Raw genomic sequence first — 17,472 nt, 5'->3', positions numbered from 1 at the left:
CACACACACACACACACACACACACACACACACACACACACACGGGGAAAAAGTCATCCAGTTTAGTAACAGATTATCTCCTTGAGCCCTTGAGTGCTTTTCATTTGCAGACACATTAGATAAGGACTTTTAGAGCTGACCTCTCTGAGATCTACCCAAAACCCTTCACTTTACTGATGAAGAAATGAAAGTAAAAGCCAGACAGTTCACATGTAGCAGAGTCCACATTCACTCCTAGTTCTTTTTCTATGATCTTATTGATTAAAAAGAAATGGAAATATAGATTCAAGGTTAAGATAGGCACATAGCAATGAATAAAATTTATTTAGAAGAGATTATCTGGTTCTGCCTCAGGATCACAAGATTTAGAGTTGGAACTGACATTGGACATATTTTAGCTGCCCCATTTTACAGATGAGGAAACTGGTTTGGAGGTGAAAAAGACTAACTAGAAGTGAAAAGAGTAGCTGAAAGGTCAAAGGGGTTTGATGCATATTTAAGTCAGTTTCTCCACTAAATATGATTTTCATATGGCTAAATACTTGCATAAAATGCTTCAAGCTTATACTTCATTTTTATTATAATCTTGATACTGCAACCACAGGCAAGTAAGTTCTCATGCTCATCATCTCTATTTTATAGTTGGTGAAATATTTGTACTACTGAGATAATATGAGGAAAGAGGTTTGAAAACCTGAAATCACTAAAAAAATATAATTTTACATATAGTACACATTTTCTTCCTAAAGCCATTTAGGATGGCCATACCTGCTAATTCAATTTTTTCAGCATTTATTCATTTCTCACCCCTATTCCTCCTCCACTGACACTGTTCTCTCAAAAAGTCAATGACCTATCAGTCTTTAAATCTAAGGAACTTAATCCTCATCTTCTTCAAACCTTTTGCTTTATTCAGTATTTAATTGCCCTCTCTGGAAACTCTCTCCTCTTGAGTTTTCTGTGACACTGTAGTCTTTGGATTATCTTCCTCTATCTCCTAACACATCTTCTTCTTACTGCCTTGGTGCCAACCCTCCCCACAAATGTGTCCTTGACCTTGACCTTTCTCCCTGTTCTTTTCCCTAGTAATCACTCTCCAGCCCAAACTTCATTCCTAATGTCCAGATCTTTATCTCCAATTACCAACTGAGAATTTCCATCTGTATATCCTGCCAGCATCTAACACATAATTTATTTCGGCTCATCTACCTCCCCTTTATCCTCAGCCCTGAAAACACATACACACACACACACACACACACACACACACACACACACACACACACTCCCACTTTCGTTATTTCTACCACTAATTTTCTGGTGAGTCAAAGTTAGGAACACCATCTTCAATTCTTGTTTGTAATTATAAGCTGAGGCAACTAGGTGGCACAGTAGAGGAAGTCAGGAAGATATGAGTCCAAATCCAGCCTCAGACACTTACTATCTTTGTGACCCTAAGCAAGTCATATAGCCTCTGCTTGCCTCAGTTACCTCTACTGTAACAGAACCTACCTCACAGGGTTCAAATGAGAACACATGAGATCAAGCACTTAGCACGGTCCCTGGCATAAAGCGGTTGCTCTATAAATTTTATAGCTATATATAAATATAATAAATATATAGCTATATAACACAAGGCCAAGCAGAGATTCCTGGAGTCCTTCACTCAAGACATCTTTCCAAGATGGTATTAAATCATTCCTATTCTTCTGTTTTGAGTTTTGAATCTTCTCAGCTTTTAACACCCAGCTCTCCACCTTGTCCACTCGAAGGGCATGATAAACAGCCCTTTATAGATGGAGCCAAGGATATCCAGAGTGTTACCCTGATTTTTTAGCCTAGTGACCTGTTGTCACTTGCCAAGTGCTTTCATTTTTTTAAAGGCATAAAACTTTACTTCTTTGTAAGCAGTCAGTTTAAATTTAGTTCAGCTTATAATCTTGCACTTCAGTTTTTCTCCCCTGGATTCTTCCTTTTGATTCTTGCCCAAGCAGTCAGACAATTAGCCCCTCCTGGGCTCATCTTCATTTCTAACCACAGTTCTAGCCCAGGCAGTGCCCTTGGCACCAAGTTCACCCTTTAGAGAACCCTACATTCTACCAACCCTAGTTTATTGAGTATTTTAAACAACTGGACATCTATGATGTACAAAGCATTAGACTAAAACCTGTGGGAGACAGAGAAATAGAACTTGAAGGTGTAGAAGCAAAAACTAAGACATATAAATACCTTATACTCATCACTACAAGGGAACTCCTGGATGACAGAATTCCTTCTGCTAACATAATTCTATATGTTATAGTCTTAGAGGGGTCCATAGGAAGTGAAGTTAATTGCCCAGGGTCACACAGAGAAAGGCAACCCTCAAAGTCAGGTCTTTGTGGCTCTGAAGACATCTCTCTCTAATATACTATGCTGCCTCTCATCCCTTACATTGTTAAATCCTGTGATGTTGTTCAATGTGATGCCATTTCAGAGGAGAGGTAATGTGGATAAATGGGAAGGACATAAACTTCTATTCAACATGATACAGATACCCATTAGCTGGGTGAACTTGGCCAAGCTAATCTGAGACCCAGTTTCCTCATCTGTCAGTTGTGGATACTTTTACTGCCTATGTCACCAGAAATGAGAATATCTACATTATCTACTACATGAAACAGGCTACATCATTGTTCTCTTTCACTAGTGTGGGAAAAACACCCCCTTTTTTGTTTCATAGGAACTATTCTGTAAACTTTGAAATGTGACAGAAATGAGAATTTTTTCAGAGAAGGAAGAGCTCTTCTGATGGGGCTCATAAAGGAAGGCTTTGTTCAAGAGCCAGGATTGGCCTTGAGGAACTGATAGATACTGGGCTGAAGTTCTAGACAGAGAAGATTCACTCCAGATGCCACTCTCAAAGAACTGCCTTTTGTCATTTCCTGTTGGATTTTTTTCCTTATTTTCATAGGTAGCTCAGTTTCTCTAAGAAGCTTCTCCCAACTGGCTCTTCCTCAATAACTCTGACTTTTACACACTCTGACTGCCCTGCTCATATTTCTTTCTTTACTTATGTTCATAATGCTTGTCTATAACATCAATTAGATGCGGTATTCTTTAAGAGGCAGGAGCCAGATGTTAATACATAACCTAGGAACACTCAATTAAAGACTTGACTAATAGCTTATGGAAGGGTAATGCAAAGACAGGTTATAGGAATGAAGGGAAATGTGTGTGGGGGAGGGGGAAGGTCCCAAATATTCAGGTGATTTGGGACTGTTGACATACACAGGTTTTACTTGGAAATAGGTAAACTAGGCCTTTTTGCATGAGTGGGAGTTTGAGGTAGGGAGAAAGCTTAAGAACAAAAATCAAATCCCAAGTTGCTATGAACTTTCATCTAATCCATAAACATCTTGTATACACCTAGTCTGTCTACATGTTATTTCCCCATTAGAATGTGAGCTCCCTGAAGTTAGAGACGGTGTTTTTGCCTTTCTTGGCATCGCTGGTGCTCTGTGCTGAGCCTGGCATATAGTAGGTATTTCATAAAAGCTTGCTGACTGACTGAGAATCATTTAATTTCACAATCTGGACCACAAACAGAAAGCAACAATGGATCAGGAGTAAGAAAACAAAATAAATTTAACTTAATTTCCAGTTTCATGTTTCCTTTGGCGCAATTGTTTTCAAAACCTTTTGAGTAGGAGCTTGCTAATAAATTGAAATTGATTAGGTAGGAAAAAGTAATGGAAAAGGGAGGCCAGGGTGAAGTTTTCACCTTGAATTCTGGCATCTGAATATTCAAGTCGAAGCTGGTTTTGTCGGCAGGTTCTAGTCGGCTCCTTCCACTGTGTGTGTGTGTGTGTGTGTGTGTGTGTGTGTTTTTTAATATCTAAATGGGTGGATATTTTTGACTAGCTTGTTTTTCAGATGACAAATACAAGTTATTGAGATGTTACAACTTTTTCTTTTAAGTACAACTTGCCTGATTTACAAGTGATATTATAGCTACTTTATGTTTTATACAGAAAATCCATATGGCAACTTGGGATACGTCTCTTGCTAAGAAAGGCAAATCTTTTGGCTACTGGTATTTTGAAATAAAAGTACAGGGTAAGTGCTATTATAGCGCAAAAATTTTCCCCTTCTTGCTCCCCCACATACTTACTGTTGGACTATTTAGGTCAGGAGGTGTGGACATGTCCCCAAACAAATCCATCTGGTCAACACCCTTAAAAAGGCAATTTTGATTAGATTCAGATATATACCAGTACTATGTTACTATATTAACATTAAAAGAGCAGTCATATTAGCAGAATAAATATCCATACTGAATTGTTAGTGATAATGGGATTTGGTAATTTTAGAGCTACATTAGCATTATCCACAGACCATAGTATCTACAATTGGGGCAGAATCATAAGACTTCATGGACATACCAATTTCATTTTGCTAGCAGGGTCATCAAGTATCAGTAGGTCTTTATTCCCATTCTGAAAAGGTCACAGGGTCATAGAATGTTAGAACTGGGAGAGACCTTGAGAAACCTAATCCAACCTCTTCTTTCAAGAGAAATTCAGAGAAGCCATTGTCGTGAGTAAAGTCATACAGGTTGTAAAGTAGCAGAGCCCACATTTAAACCTGAGTCTTCTGACTCCAAAATCTATAGTTTAATTAGGCATTTATTCCCAGTTTTAAAGTATCACTAAACAAAGGTCTAGATTTGTATTGGAAAAATACTCTGCTTCAATTAGAAGAGAGAGATAGTGCAACATTTGTATTAGATCAAATTATTTATATAAGCATAGAAACAAATTTACCTCAACTGCCTTGTTGGCTTCTGCAGTCTACAAATAAAAATAAGATGGAAAATAAAGTTAGCTGCATTTACTAAAATACCCAGATTTTCCAGAAATCTATACCATCATTTTGGTCTCACCTAGTAGTAGCTACTTACGGCAGACAAAAAACAAAACTCACTTGTTTCTGTCCTAAAACTGCAGGAGAATGAAGTGGTTTTTAAAATTCCATGTATCTTGGCACAATGCCACATGGCATAAACAGGCTAGGAAAGTTTCCTTGTCTCCTCAGAACGATAGGCAATGTCACTATGGCTCTCCAGAATCATTATGGACCCTGGGTGCTCCTAGCTCATAGGACCCTTGAATACATGGGCTGATTCTGAATACCACTCAGGATTCAGAAGAGTTGATCTGGGTAAAAGAAGAGAAGGAATCTGGAAACAGAGACCTGCCTACAGGTTCTCTAGCCCAGAAAGGAAAACAAGTGTTCCTTCGTGTCCCCAGGGAGCTACAGATTACAACAGATTTCTTGGACTTAATCTCACCAAGGCTTAAAGCCCACCTCAGGGTTACCCTGGAAGCCTTGATCTGTGCTAACCCCATAGTCTCTCAATATTCCCCAAGAAGGTCAATTACATTGGTACTATGATCTGTGGCTATCTTGACAAGAGATTAAAGTCAAGTAGTTCAGTGATAAGCAATACATTCAGACACAATAACCCAAATGCTCTACTATTGGAGTAATTAAAAAACCAACAACCCATCAAGCCATCTACTCCTGCCAACCTGTCACACTCTAGTACTTGCCTTTCTCTTATCTTCTTCTTCCTTTTTCTTGACATTATAGATGACTTGAAAAAGGTCTTTAAGATCCACCACTAATGGTTCTGCCTGAAAACAAACAAAAACATTGAGTGATTCCTAGGTTGCTACTTTTCCCCTTCCCCCTTGTTAAATTATAGATTAGAACAAATTTCTTCTTTCATCCCAAACCTTCTCCCATTCATGGAAGAAGATTGAAATCGAACAGATTGCTTGGAATCAGTCAGGTAATGTGAACCATCTCTACTGAAATTCTGCTAGGCAACCTCATTGTACTATGGGATTTTCAAAAGCTATGGCCAGTGGCACACAAGCCTTGGTAGGGCTTGCCAAGTTGGAATGGCTTTGAATAGATGTACATCTACTATCTAGGAATCAGCCTTGTTTTGTACAAAGACTCATCCCTCAAAGATTGGCCAGCAGGTTATTAAATGTTTTGGCCACAGCAGTTTATAAAGACAATCAGAAGTACTAAGGAACAGGAGTTGTAATCAGCATTAGAAGATGAATCACACTTATCAAACAATAGATCTTTTCAATAAGTAGGGTGGGGATAGGGATTTCATTGGCATCCAGAATCCACTGATTTCATTGGCATCCAGAAATCCCAAGCCAAGAGACTCCCTCTACCAGTGCAGGTCAGCACATTTGCTACAACTTAGAAAGCTGTTCAGAACTCCGGGATCACATAGCAAGTACGTTTCAGAGGCAGAATTTCATCCAGATTTTCTTGGACTCAGGGTCAGTGCTCTATCCACTATACTGCTCTAGTGGGGTACTGTGCAGCTCCCATTTCTATATTGCCCTATGGCTTTCAAAGCACTTCACATACATTTTATTTGCTCCTCACAATAGCCCTGTGAAGGAAATGCTACAGGTATTACCTCCCCCTCCATTATACTGATAAAGAAATTAACCTTACTAAGGTTAATCTGCCTAGAGCCAGATAACTAACTGAGCAAGTACCTGAATTAAAATCTGAACCCAGATCTTCAGGACTCCATTACTCATGTTAGAAAATTGACAAGATAATTTTTAAAATCATTATCCAATGCATTCTAATTGCTTCTAGGTCTTCCATGTACATTGTCATCCTCGGTTACACACACACACACACACACACATACACAAATACACGTACGCACATATATGAATATAATATAGATAGATCTACAGAGCTATTCATATGGTTATCTAGATAGCTATGGAGGTATCATTCTATATATAGTTATTATCCTAGAATCTAAAGAAGATGAGTCCCTGCAGAGTTGCTTGCTGCATCATACCCATCAAATGGTCACCCATGAATAGGTTTTTAAGTATATTTACTTCAAATTAGCATACAAAAAATGAAGACATTCTGGATCCCTTACCACACTTAGTTGCTTTCAACATACCTCCCAGCTGGGTAAAAAGAGTATTTTGTGCATTGTAGTCTGCCGAGGAGACACTATCAATCATAAATTAATTTCAGAACTGCCACGAAAGCTCATTCAAACTGAGCTATACTTTACTACTCTTTTTTCTTTTCTATCCAGATCCCCAATTTAAAAAAAAAAATGTTTTTTTTGTGTTTAGAATGCCAACTCACTTCAGCATGTCTCTCCCTTCTGAAGCATGCCTCGCCTCTCTGATGGTCTTACTGACATGGAAGGAGGCATACGCTGGCTGTCATATATTGTTAGTGTATAGTTTGTTTTCCTTAGCTCTGCTTCTTTGTTAAGGAAGGGAGGGGGTGGAAAGAGTGGAAGACAAATCATTGGAAAGTGACAGCAATTTTAAAAATAAAAACTATCACTTAAAGAAAATGGTCCAAATGATAAAGAAAGGAATACAGATGCTTAGGTCCTCCTAAAAGGAATCTACATTTTAACTTTTGTTTCTTAAATTTGAAAACTGAGAATAAAACCTACCATGAGTAAAACATAAAAACATAGGTAACGTGGACAAAAAAAATCAAAGTCCTATTGACTAGAAAATTCATTTGTACAATTTAACTTTAATTGATTGCCAATTTGAAGATACACTTTGACATCTGCCTTCTATCTGCCATGTTCTGAATTGTTTATATTTGCGTTGGAAGAGGGCAAAGGAGAGAAGGGATGGAGTCAGATGCATCTCGACCTCACCCACCTCGCTATGTATCCATAGCTGAGTGTGGAATTTCACAGAAACACTGGAAAAAGTTGGAAAGAGAGAGAGTGTATGTGTGTGTGTGTGTGTGTGTGTGTGTGTGTGTGTGTGTGTGTGTGTGTGTAATGTGTAAAATCCCTTTTATTCTAATTTCGGTTCCCCTCCATTCCCCTGAATACTACCCCTCCCTTGCTACCCCTCAGCCCTAGAGTTCTTACCTGCTGTGCAGTTTTTATGGCGAAAAACTGATGCTGCCCTTCTCCTCCACACACATAACCAAAAGCCCTATTGTCTGTCACGTCTCGGGCAATGAAAGAGATCTTGTTTACGGGATGTTCGTGCTCGATCACCTGTGACAAAGTTATAACTTGTTACTGGAAAACCGCAAAGTCCGTTTACCAACCAGTACTACTAGCACCTCTTGTTTTTACTGACATTAGACATGCCTTTTCAAGGAGCTAGAATTTGAGAGAAGAAAAAATTTTGGCCTCTCGTTGACTGCTAAAGCCACATTTTCCCTTGCAGGGCGTGTAGTAAAAAACCTCAAAGGAAACAATACATCTTCTGTTAAAACTCTTTTCACTCTGCAAAGTTGTGTTTTTTTTTTTGGATGTTGTAGTATAAGCGCTAAATAAAAGGACGCTTAGGGGACCAGAAGTTTTTGAAGGAAATAACTAAGAAACAAGTAGGCCTCCATAGTCTCTTACCTAAAATAAAACCTAAAGTAGGGTATAAGGAAGATAAAGAAGTCTAAAAGGTGGTAGATTTTCTTGAAAAGAAAGTCATTAATGGTGGTTTAGAGAGAAAGCCCCAACCTTCACAGGGAAAGATATTTCCTCTCCTCTGCCATCCAGTTCTTTAATGTTCATTGGAAGGGATGTTCTTTTTTAGACACTGTTCCTGAGTTACATGTAAGAAGTGATAACCATTCCAAAATGGTCAGTCTAGTTGAACAACATTTCATGCGGTTGGAGAATTTGCACGCAAAAGGAATTGATTTCTTATTTCTCATTTTCTTCACTCGCCCCTCTTTCTAGTTAAAAACGAATAGAAAAGAAAAGAAAATCCAGCATTCCCAAGGGCAAGATCACATTTCTCCTACAGAGCTTCAGGTAGAGTAAAGGATGCTTACTTAAGTTTCCAAGTCCTCAAAACCAGCTAGTCGCATCAAGGACAGTCAAAAACCAAGCTTAATGCCATGTATTGGCATGTATGCATTATACAACGTATCCTTACCCCAGTTTTCTCATCAATTATTTTAATTCCAGAGAGAGAAATGTTCAGCCAGATCTTCTGTTTGTGCTGTCCCTGAGACCGAGCAGCGACTGACATTCCCTGGAAGTTAGGGATGGGAAAGAAGAGAGGTTTAAAGCTCATGTCAAAGAGACCATTAATATTCACCTTAGGTCACTGTCCATAGAGCAGCTGAAGGCACGTTAAGAACCTGGTTAAACATTTAAACAGAGGCTGGGGGGTGTGGGGTGATGGAAACTAGATACAGTATAATTAACCACCCCAGAAAGATGACTCTCTGTCTTACAAGACCTTCTGGTTTTAACAGCCAAAACGATCACCAATGACTTCCCTCAAATACAGAAAACAACAACTTTTGATGTTGTCCTTTTCCATCCCTCTCATCCCCATACCATCTTCTTGCCCTGCTGCTACTAGAACTTTTGCCCTTGTGGCTATACTGTCCTGACAGGGGAGAGCCCACTACAGTGAACTGTACTCAGACCCAACCATGCCTCACCATCCTAACCATCTTTCTGCTATGCTACTGCACATTGATATCATTCCTTTCTCCTTACATTGCAAAGGTCAAGTCTTTACCTTCAACTTCATCATAGAGTCTTGACACATTTTATCCCCTCTTGCCTCTGGCACATCATCAATGCCAATTAGTTTGGCCTTGTATTTTACTCCATCACCTTTGAACCTGGCCAAGAGATATTCGTCTGTCTTTTCTGTTCCTAAAGAAGGAAAAAAAAAAATGAAAGCTTATAAATTAAAATATAACCCTAAGGTAAAAGCTGTATGGAGTCATTTGACCCAAGACTCAGGAATGAACATGCTTCTGAAGCAAAACCTCTACAAGGTTTTGGAATATTTATGGCTACTCTTGTCTCTTGGTTACACATCGATTAATCCAGTTAATTGAGCAAGTCAGCTGTTTAGTTTTCTTCCATCTCTGACTGTCTTTTGGCAATGTCACATTCTGTAATACTTTATTAAGAATGGAGAGGAAGGGTAGAGTGTGAAGAAAAAAGAATGCTTTGATTTAGTTCCACATCCCTAAGAAGATATGAAAGAGATGTCATCTAGAAGCATCTTAGAGCTGAAGATTTCATCCAGATCTAAATTCCTTACAGTGACATCCTCCTCCCTTTTTCTTGTGCTTTGACAACAGAAGTCTAAAGACCTCCTATGGGACTTGAGGATCTCATTACTCAGCTAATCTAGATTGATGTCATGGTGTTCCCTTGAAAATATTTTTTATGAGACATAAAATGTTATTCCAGACCTGGTGGCATATGAATGTAATGCAAAATTATTTTGCCATAAAAATGGTGAATGAGAAAATCAGAGAAATCTGGAAAGACTTTTACAAGCTAACATAGGGCAAAACATGCAGAACTGTAATTACAAATGCCACAATAATGTAAATGAAACCACCACAAAAAGGCAGCTGCTCAGAAGTTGGTGTCTTTGTATAGAAAGAGATATAGATTAACATTGACTTCTCACTTTCCTCTCCCATCCACCATTAAAAAAAAATTCTAACTCCTTTCATGAGACAAGATTACATTTCCTCATCAAGTGAGATAAATGAATCTCAAGGTCATAATAAATATCCATCAATAATGAATCCAGATCAGATGATTATGGATTCCAGATCTGGAAAATAGTTACTGTAATGATCATTTTTTTTTTTTGGTTTAAAAGAGTTGTGGGTATTAGGGTGGAGTGAAGAGATAAGATATACAGGAAAATGCTGGATATAATGAACACAGAGACAGGAAAGTTTAAAATCCAATTTGGGAAAAATGAGAAAGGCTTATTAAAAAACTTCATGGTGCCTCCCAAGTGACAAAGCAATCATGCTTCCTGTGGCAATCAAGTATCACAGCTTCACCATCTCTTCTCTAGCCACCTTCTCAGGTGAAAAAAATGATAGTGTCCTTCTCTTTTTTCCATTTAAGTTGGACAGTCTTTCTCAAAGGGTTGTATTTTCTCAGGCTCTAGTACATTTAATTTAATTTTCTACTTATTGGAGACTCAGCCAAAGTGTCTTTATCTTCTCTTGCTGGCTCAGATCTTCCTTGCTATCAGAATTTCCCTAATATTAAAGTAACAAACTCAAAAATAAATATAATTTTTCTTTTTCAAAACCTTAGGTCAGGAAGGCCCTCTGTACCTTTCTTTTTTTCTTTCTTTGATGATGATTTGGGGGTTGCCTGTTGATCGGGGTGACCATTGGTCATGTTGGTTTCTCCTTCAGCAGACATATTGAGGAAACTGGCTGTAAACCCTGGCTCCAGGAGACGCTTAGAGATCCCAGGAGGATTCACAAGTGGGGAGTCTCAGATGGACATAATCCAAGATGATCTGTAAGCAGAGTCAGAGGCATATGCCCACATAAGTTATCTACATCAACAATACAACTTGGCATTTAGTAAGTCTTCGAGATGATAGATTGCTAATTTTCCCATTGTCTTCCTTTTGACAGAGTTCAGCTGTTTGAGAGACCCTATTTCCACGTTAAGTTCTTAACCCATTCAACAAGGTCAGTTATTTAAATGGAAACTGATCTTGTGTGTCTCCATAGGTTAGTTATTTAGTTGTTTCAGTCCTGTCCAACTCTTCATGACCCCATCTGGGGTCTTCTTGGCAAAGGTACTGGGTACTGGAGTAGTTTGCCATTTTTTTTCTCCAGCTCACTTTACAGATGGGGAACTGAGGCAAACAGGGTTAAGTGAATTGCCTAGGGCCACACAGTGGGCAAGTGTCTAAGACTAGATTTGAATTCAGAAGGTGAGTCTTCCTAACTCCAGGCCTGCCACAGTGCCACCTAGTGGCCCTAGGTTATTAGCTAGATATTTTCGGTTTGAAGTTCAGCAATTGGATTAAAACACCCACTATGAAAAAGTCCCACCCTCATTCATTGTAGGTTATGGGTTTTTAGGATCGAGTACTTGTTAGAAGTTAATTTTACAAGACCTTACGCATGCCAAATAAGGCTAATACCTCAATTAAATCTAAACAGTAGGTCCCTTCATAAACAAGACATGGTGGTAGACACTCCCTTCTTTATGGAGTTTATAATCTATTACATATTGGAGGGGGAAGAAGGAGGAGGGGAATGAATAGGACTTGCATGCAAATGATCTAGGTTACAGTAGAATTAGAGGCACAGGAAAGATCCAAAGTGATTTAAAAGCATTTAGGGATATTTTGCTGGGGGAGAAAAGAGCAATAAGAAGAATTCATCCATGTTGGACCTTGAAGGAAGGAGCATTTGAGCAGGAAGGGTAATTGCAGGAATGAATTCCACTCATGGGTCAACCTGTATCAGTTCATGGAGGTAACAAAGTACAAGATGAAATAATGAATAACTATGAGTCTAGTCTGATTTGTACTCAGAATACACGAAAGTTATGGTGCACATCAGGACTAGAAAGACATATTGGGGCTAGATTTTAGCTCTAATTGAAATCCAGGCTAAGCAGTTGGTATATTATCCAGTAGGTGGTGTTTAATTTTCCCCCCTTTAAACATGGGGATGTTTAACGATTTTATCAGACCTAACAAATAGTAGGGCAAGGAGACTGCTAAATTATTTGAAGTAGTTTAGCACAGTAGAAAGAATAGAGGCTGTGGAATCAAAGGGAGGGATAGGGACTGGAATAAGGGCAAGGGGGAATTTCTTTGGTATAGGAATTCTCAAGGGTGGGGAATTCCTCTAATCAATGCAGTTAGACACCTTCTCTGCAACTAATGGTCCTAAGAAGTTGTTTAGCAAACTTAGAAGTTAAGTGACTTGCCCAGGATCACAGAGGCCATAGGTGCTTAAGGGTGGGACTTGCAGTCAGGTGTTCCAGCTCTGAAAGAAAAAAGAAGCCACATATCTGGAAGTAGTTGACTTCAATGATTAGTAAAGAAGTCAAATGAAATTCACTAACTATACAACTAATTTGATGTTTTAGTTGAGAGAAACCAAAAAGGACTTATTGAGATAATATGGTAAACACATCTTTTTTAAAAATAAGAAGTATTTAAGGATTTAGGTAGAAGTGGGCTATAACTACTATTGTATATAAGCATAATTCTGAAAAATTGTAGATGGCAGTCACTGAGTTCCTAGAGTTAAAAGAAACCTTAGAGGTTGCTCAACCTACTTCAAAAATCTTGCCTTCTACATTACCAACGTTACCAACAAGTGATCATCAAGGCTCTGCTCTAAAAACCATAACAGCAGGTACCCAACCAACCACTGGACTCTTCCTGAGGTCCATGTTACTTTGGGTTAGCTGTAATTATCTTTCAGTTTTCCCAACAGTCAGCAATTAGAAAGGTATGATTCTCAACAGAATTAAGCAAGCTAATAATTGTGTACTGTTATTTGTTCCTGAGGAAATATTGTTTTTAAAGGGTCAGTTTAACAAGGCTGGACATCTACAATCTATTGATTTCTTCATAATTTTCTAAGAGGGAACATCAATAGAATATATTATGCAACAAAATCTCTGCTCTAGTATGTTCAATTGGAGGGAATATAAAGGGAAAAAGTTAAATCCTTATGGTTAACATACAATCTAGGGTCCCAAGTTTTCCTACACCAGAATATCTGAATCATTCCCCAAAGCCAAAAGTATTTCTTGTTTGCAACAACTGAAAGACAAATCTTAACTAAAATCAAGAAACACTATTAATTATTAAGTCCAGGAAGACTATACCCTTGGGTTCAGAAAACCTCCTCCAAACAAACCTGAATTTAATTCTCTTTCTCTCAGAACCCCACCATCACACACACACACACACACACACACACACACACACACACACACACACACACACACACACACACACACTCCTCTCTCTTTAAGGTATCTATAGAATCACTTGCATTTATTCTTTAAAAAAAGAAAAATTAGAGAACTTATCCAGATTTTTAAGTAAGTATATTTCAAGTCTAATGAGTTGAGTCCCTAGGGTTCTGCGATGGAGGTCAGTAGTCTTAATTTTGTCTCCTTCCAAGCTTATAAATGGTTAACCATTTAGGGATGTGAAAAAGTTAAAGGTAAAAGAAAAAAAAGGTTGTAGTTCATAGGCTTTTATCCTCCAATCAGTTCTATTCAAAGAGATACTAACTATTGTGGAAACTAAGTCACCAAAAATGCTCAAAATTTATTCATTCAAAATACATTTATTAAAAGCCTACTATGCACTGGGTATGGGGCAAGGGAGGAAATAAATGAATGCAAAAATAAATGAATACAATGTAATATGTGTGGGTGAAGTTTAAAAAAAAGTCAGCAAAATTCTTGTAAAAAAGTGGTTTGAGCAGAGCCTTGAGGAAGCTCCGTGTTTTAAGAGTCAGAGTGGGTATGAGGGAGGTCATTCTAGGCAGATGGTGGAGTTGGGGTATATCAATCTTTGCAAAGCTACAGAGGTTCGAGAATGAATGTTTTATATGGGGGAAATGGCAGTTTGACTGAACTACAGAGTACACAAAGGAGAGAAATATTTAATATTATTGGCACAGACTTGATCTCCAAAGTATCAAGACATTACATTCCACCAATGATAATTTTATCAAGCTAATCAGCTTGATTTTGGGGCATACTCAATTCAGCCTAAGAGTTTTCTGATAAGTCTTGCCCTTTAAAGGAAAAAACAAATTTACCATGGGTTTAGTTTTCCTAGGAGATATTATTTCATCCATAATGGATTTAGTTATATGTATTTGAATTTAAGCTCTTTGAGGTCAGGAACTAGTTTCTATATCGGTATATCCTAGCAAATAATAGGCCCTTAAATGTTTGTTGAATTAAAATTGGGCAAGTCAATAATTAAAGTGTCCTAACTAAGACAAAATAGTATACTGCTATATAGGTGAGTGTATACCATAAGGTCATTGGTGCTGTGAATGGTCAGGCTGACCAGGAAGCATTTTTTGAAAAATACAAATACTTAAAAATGCTCCTAAAGGCAAAGACCATGTAAGGGGGTGTGCATGTGTGTGTGTGTGTGTGTGTGTGTGTGTGTGTGTGTGTGTGTGTGCACGCATGTGTATTGCTAGAAGTCATGCTCACTAACCATAAGTGTTCCCCCGAGGTTCTATCACAAAACTACCTCCCCAGATTACATCTCCTAAAACTGGAGAGTAGGCCAAAAAATGAGCAGTGCCATTAAGGCTTTGCCCAGAGGGGCAGCGAAGGGGCAGACCTCTTCCCTGTGGCAGTTTCCTACTAAAGGGAGGGGCAAGAAACTACATGTCCCCATTTGGATGGTCTCAGGATAAGGAACAGGTTGGGACAAGATGCCCTGAAGTGATGTTTCAAAACCAGGTGTGACTGTTAACATGGGAGCAGTTGTATGTATAGTTGGTTCCTCTAGGCTCCTTTTTGCTTTTGGGGATGGGGACCCTTCAACGAAACAGGCTATTTACTTTTGGGACTCATTCCTCCCAGATAAAAGGGCTGTGTAGCTATGGGGCAGCCTGGAGACAAGAATTCTGCCTGGAAAGTAATTCCTCAACAATGAACCACTCACAGAGATGGGGCATTGCAGAGCTGGGCTGTACTTTTCTATACTATGCTCATTCTGGGGAGAGAAGTAGCATAACTACAGGGTGGTCCCAGGACAAGCTGGGCTGGGAGGGAGGGATACAAAAGATCTCAATTAGGATTTTCCCCCCACTCACCCTCCACTAAGTTCTAGTTACATACTTGCTATCATTAAAAACAAGTATATAGTCGAGAGGGGTAAAAAAAAAGTTGCAAATGAATTGATGTTTATAAAATTATCATAGATTTTCCAAGTTTGACATATGGAATATAATCTCAGAACCTGAAGGAAACTAGAGATTCTAAGAGGTGGAGGCAAAGAGAGAAAATTCCAGACATGATGGAATTACTAGAAAGGGCAAGAGAGACCTAATTTTTCAACCGTCCAGGACAATCGACATATGGTGGACAGAAAAGGAAAACCAGGTAAATGCCAGTTTGCAGCCTCTCCCAAAAACTTCTCTGAATTTGCATTTAAAGTTTCTGCAATTTGTTTCCCTTTCATTAAATTGATCAAGTATTAGAGCTTCATTCTCAAGCAATAGCCTTGAGGGGAGGGAAGAAGCATGGATGCAAATAAGAGATCTAGTTTGGAGTGGTGATTTAAAAAAAAATACGAAAGGAATGGTTTGGGTTAGAATGGCATTTTCTCTCTTCTGGGGAAGGGAGAGGAGGGTAAATCCTGACAGAAATACTGAAGAAACACTTAAAACTCTGGCCTATTGGAACTGGAAGAAACAAGAATTTTAATTTTAAGGAGGAAATATAGTAAGAAGTTATATATACCAAGCTAGGTACATTGTAACTGAAAGGTAGGTACAGAATTTCTTATTTGTCAGATGATTCCTGTGTCTAATGTCGTCCCATACCCAAGGCATTCCCAACTATTTTTGCAAAAAAGAACCTGTCTCAAAAGGTCAGGGATGACAAATCAGTAGCCAGCAGCTAAACCAAAGAGCTACTGTCTACTACGTCTGGACTTAAAAAAGAAAATTCGGAGTCAATTAAAATGAAAGTACCAATTGTGAGATAGAGCAGGTCACTTCCCTCACTAAAGATCTGAGGGTTTTGAAATTGCCATTTTTGTCCAAGATCATTAAACTGTCACTTCTCAGCTTATTTATTTAGGCAGTCAATTTCTCTGAAATTAAGAAGTAGCATTTGTTTGTTGGAGGTGGAGTTAAAAGTTAATCTGATTAGGTTCTAGACCTTGTCCAACTGGGGCACTATCCCTTGGACTGTAACTTGGAACTTCCTCTTTCCAAGTGTCTCTGAGCACATGATTTGTTAGGAGCTCAGAAGTCCTTTGCTTCCCCTTTTGCAACAGAGCACAGGAGAGGGCTACATTAGCATTTACGCTGGTAGGAATTTGCCTATCACAGATTCATGCCTTGTTACACAGTGAAGTGCTAGTATGATTTTTAAGCTACAACTCCAGGTGAGAATACTGTCATAGGTAGCCTAACACATGGGACTGGCACAGACGGGGTTAATTTAGGTGCTCAACAGCGACCAAGGTTATAGATCTAGGTCTGAAGGAGAACTCAGGGGTAATCTTGGGGCCTGTGGGGCCCAACTGCCTCATTTTACAGATGAGAAAACTGAGATCCAGGGAAGGTAACTTGCCGAAGGTCACACAATGTGGCACAGTGAGGATTCCAACTGGAATCCTCAGAAACAAAATCCAGAGCATTCCACATATTATGCACTTATCATCATTTTGGAAATCAGTGGCAAACTGGTCTGAGGCAGTATTATGGATTGAGTTAAGTTTGCTTTAGGAACTTCAAAAGGCACCAGGGATATAAGTATAAGACTAAAACTAGCTATATCTCCCCAAACTACTTTCTTCATACCCCATCAAGGTCCAAGTATTAGCCAGCTGAGTAAACAAAAGGCACCTGCCGAATTTTATTTTCAAGACTTTAACTGAATATTTC

The 17,472-nt window shown here is 38.7% G+C and overlaps 1 protein-coding gene across 9 annotated transcripts in view; it reads right to left on the bottom strand.

The window, feature by feature from the left end:
• Positions 1 to 17,472, bottom strand: part of DAB2 (DAB adaptor protein 2) — a 65,552-nt gene that overhangs the window by 15,968 nt on the left and 32,112 nt on the right. For 6 of the 9 annotated variants that reach the window (XM_072605753.1, XM_072605761.1, XM_072605759.1 and 3 more), the window contains exons 2-9: positions 11,161 to 11,351; positions 9,576 to 9,715; positions 8,979 to 9,077; positions 7,961 to 8,092; positions 5,595 to 5,678; positions 4,806 to 4,832; positions 4,425 to 4,478; positions 4,154 to 4,216 (exon numbers count right to left, since the gene is read on the bottom strand). In XM_072605753.1, coding sequence (XP_072461854.1) covers positions 4,154 to 4,216; positions 4,425 to 4,478; positions 4,806 to 4,832; positions 5,595 to 5,678; positions 7,961 to 8,092; positions 8,979 to 9,077; positions 9,576 to 9,715; positions 11,161 to 11,251 — 690 coding nt within the window. In that variant the 5' untranslated portion in view covers positions 11,252 to 11,351. Of the gene's footprint in view, positions 1 to 4,153; positions 4,217 to 4,424; positions 4,479 to 4,805; positions 4,833 to 5,594; positions 5,679 to 7,960; positions 8,093 to 8,978; positions 9,078 to 9,575; positions 9,716 to 11,160; positions 11,352 to 12,787; positions 12,847 to 17,472 lie in introns of all 9 variants that reach the window. The other 3 variants (XM_072605760.1, XM_072605762.1, XM_072605754.1) reach the window with 2 other exon arrangements.

This window comes from Notamacropus eugenii, chromosome 4 (genome assembly GCF_028372415.1).
Source record: "Notamacropus eugenii isolate mMacEug1 chromosome 4, mMacEug1.pri_v2, whole genome shotgun sequence".
Taxonomy (NCBI): Eukaryota; Metazoa; Chordata; class Mammalia; order Diprotodontia; family Macropodidae; genus Notamacropus; species Notamacropus eugenii.
The sequence above is the reverse complement of the archived record's forward strand: the minus strand, read 5'-3'. Positions and strand labels throughout refer to the sequence as shown.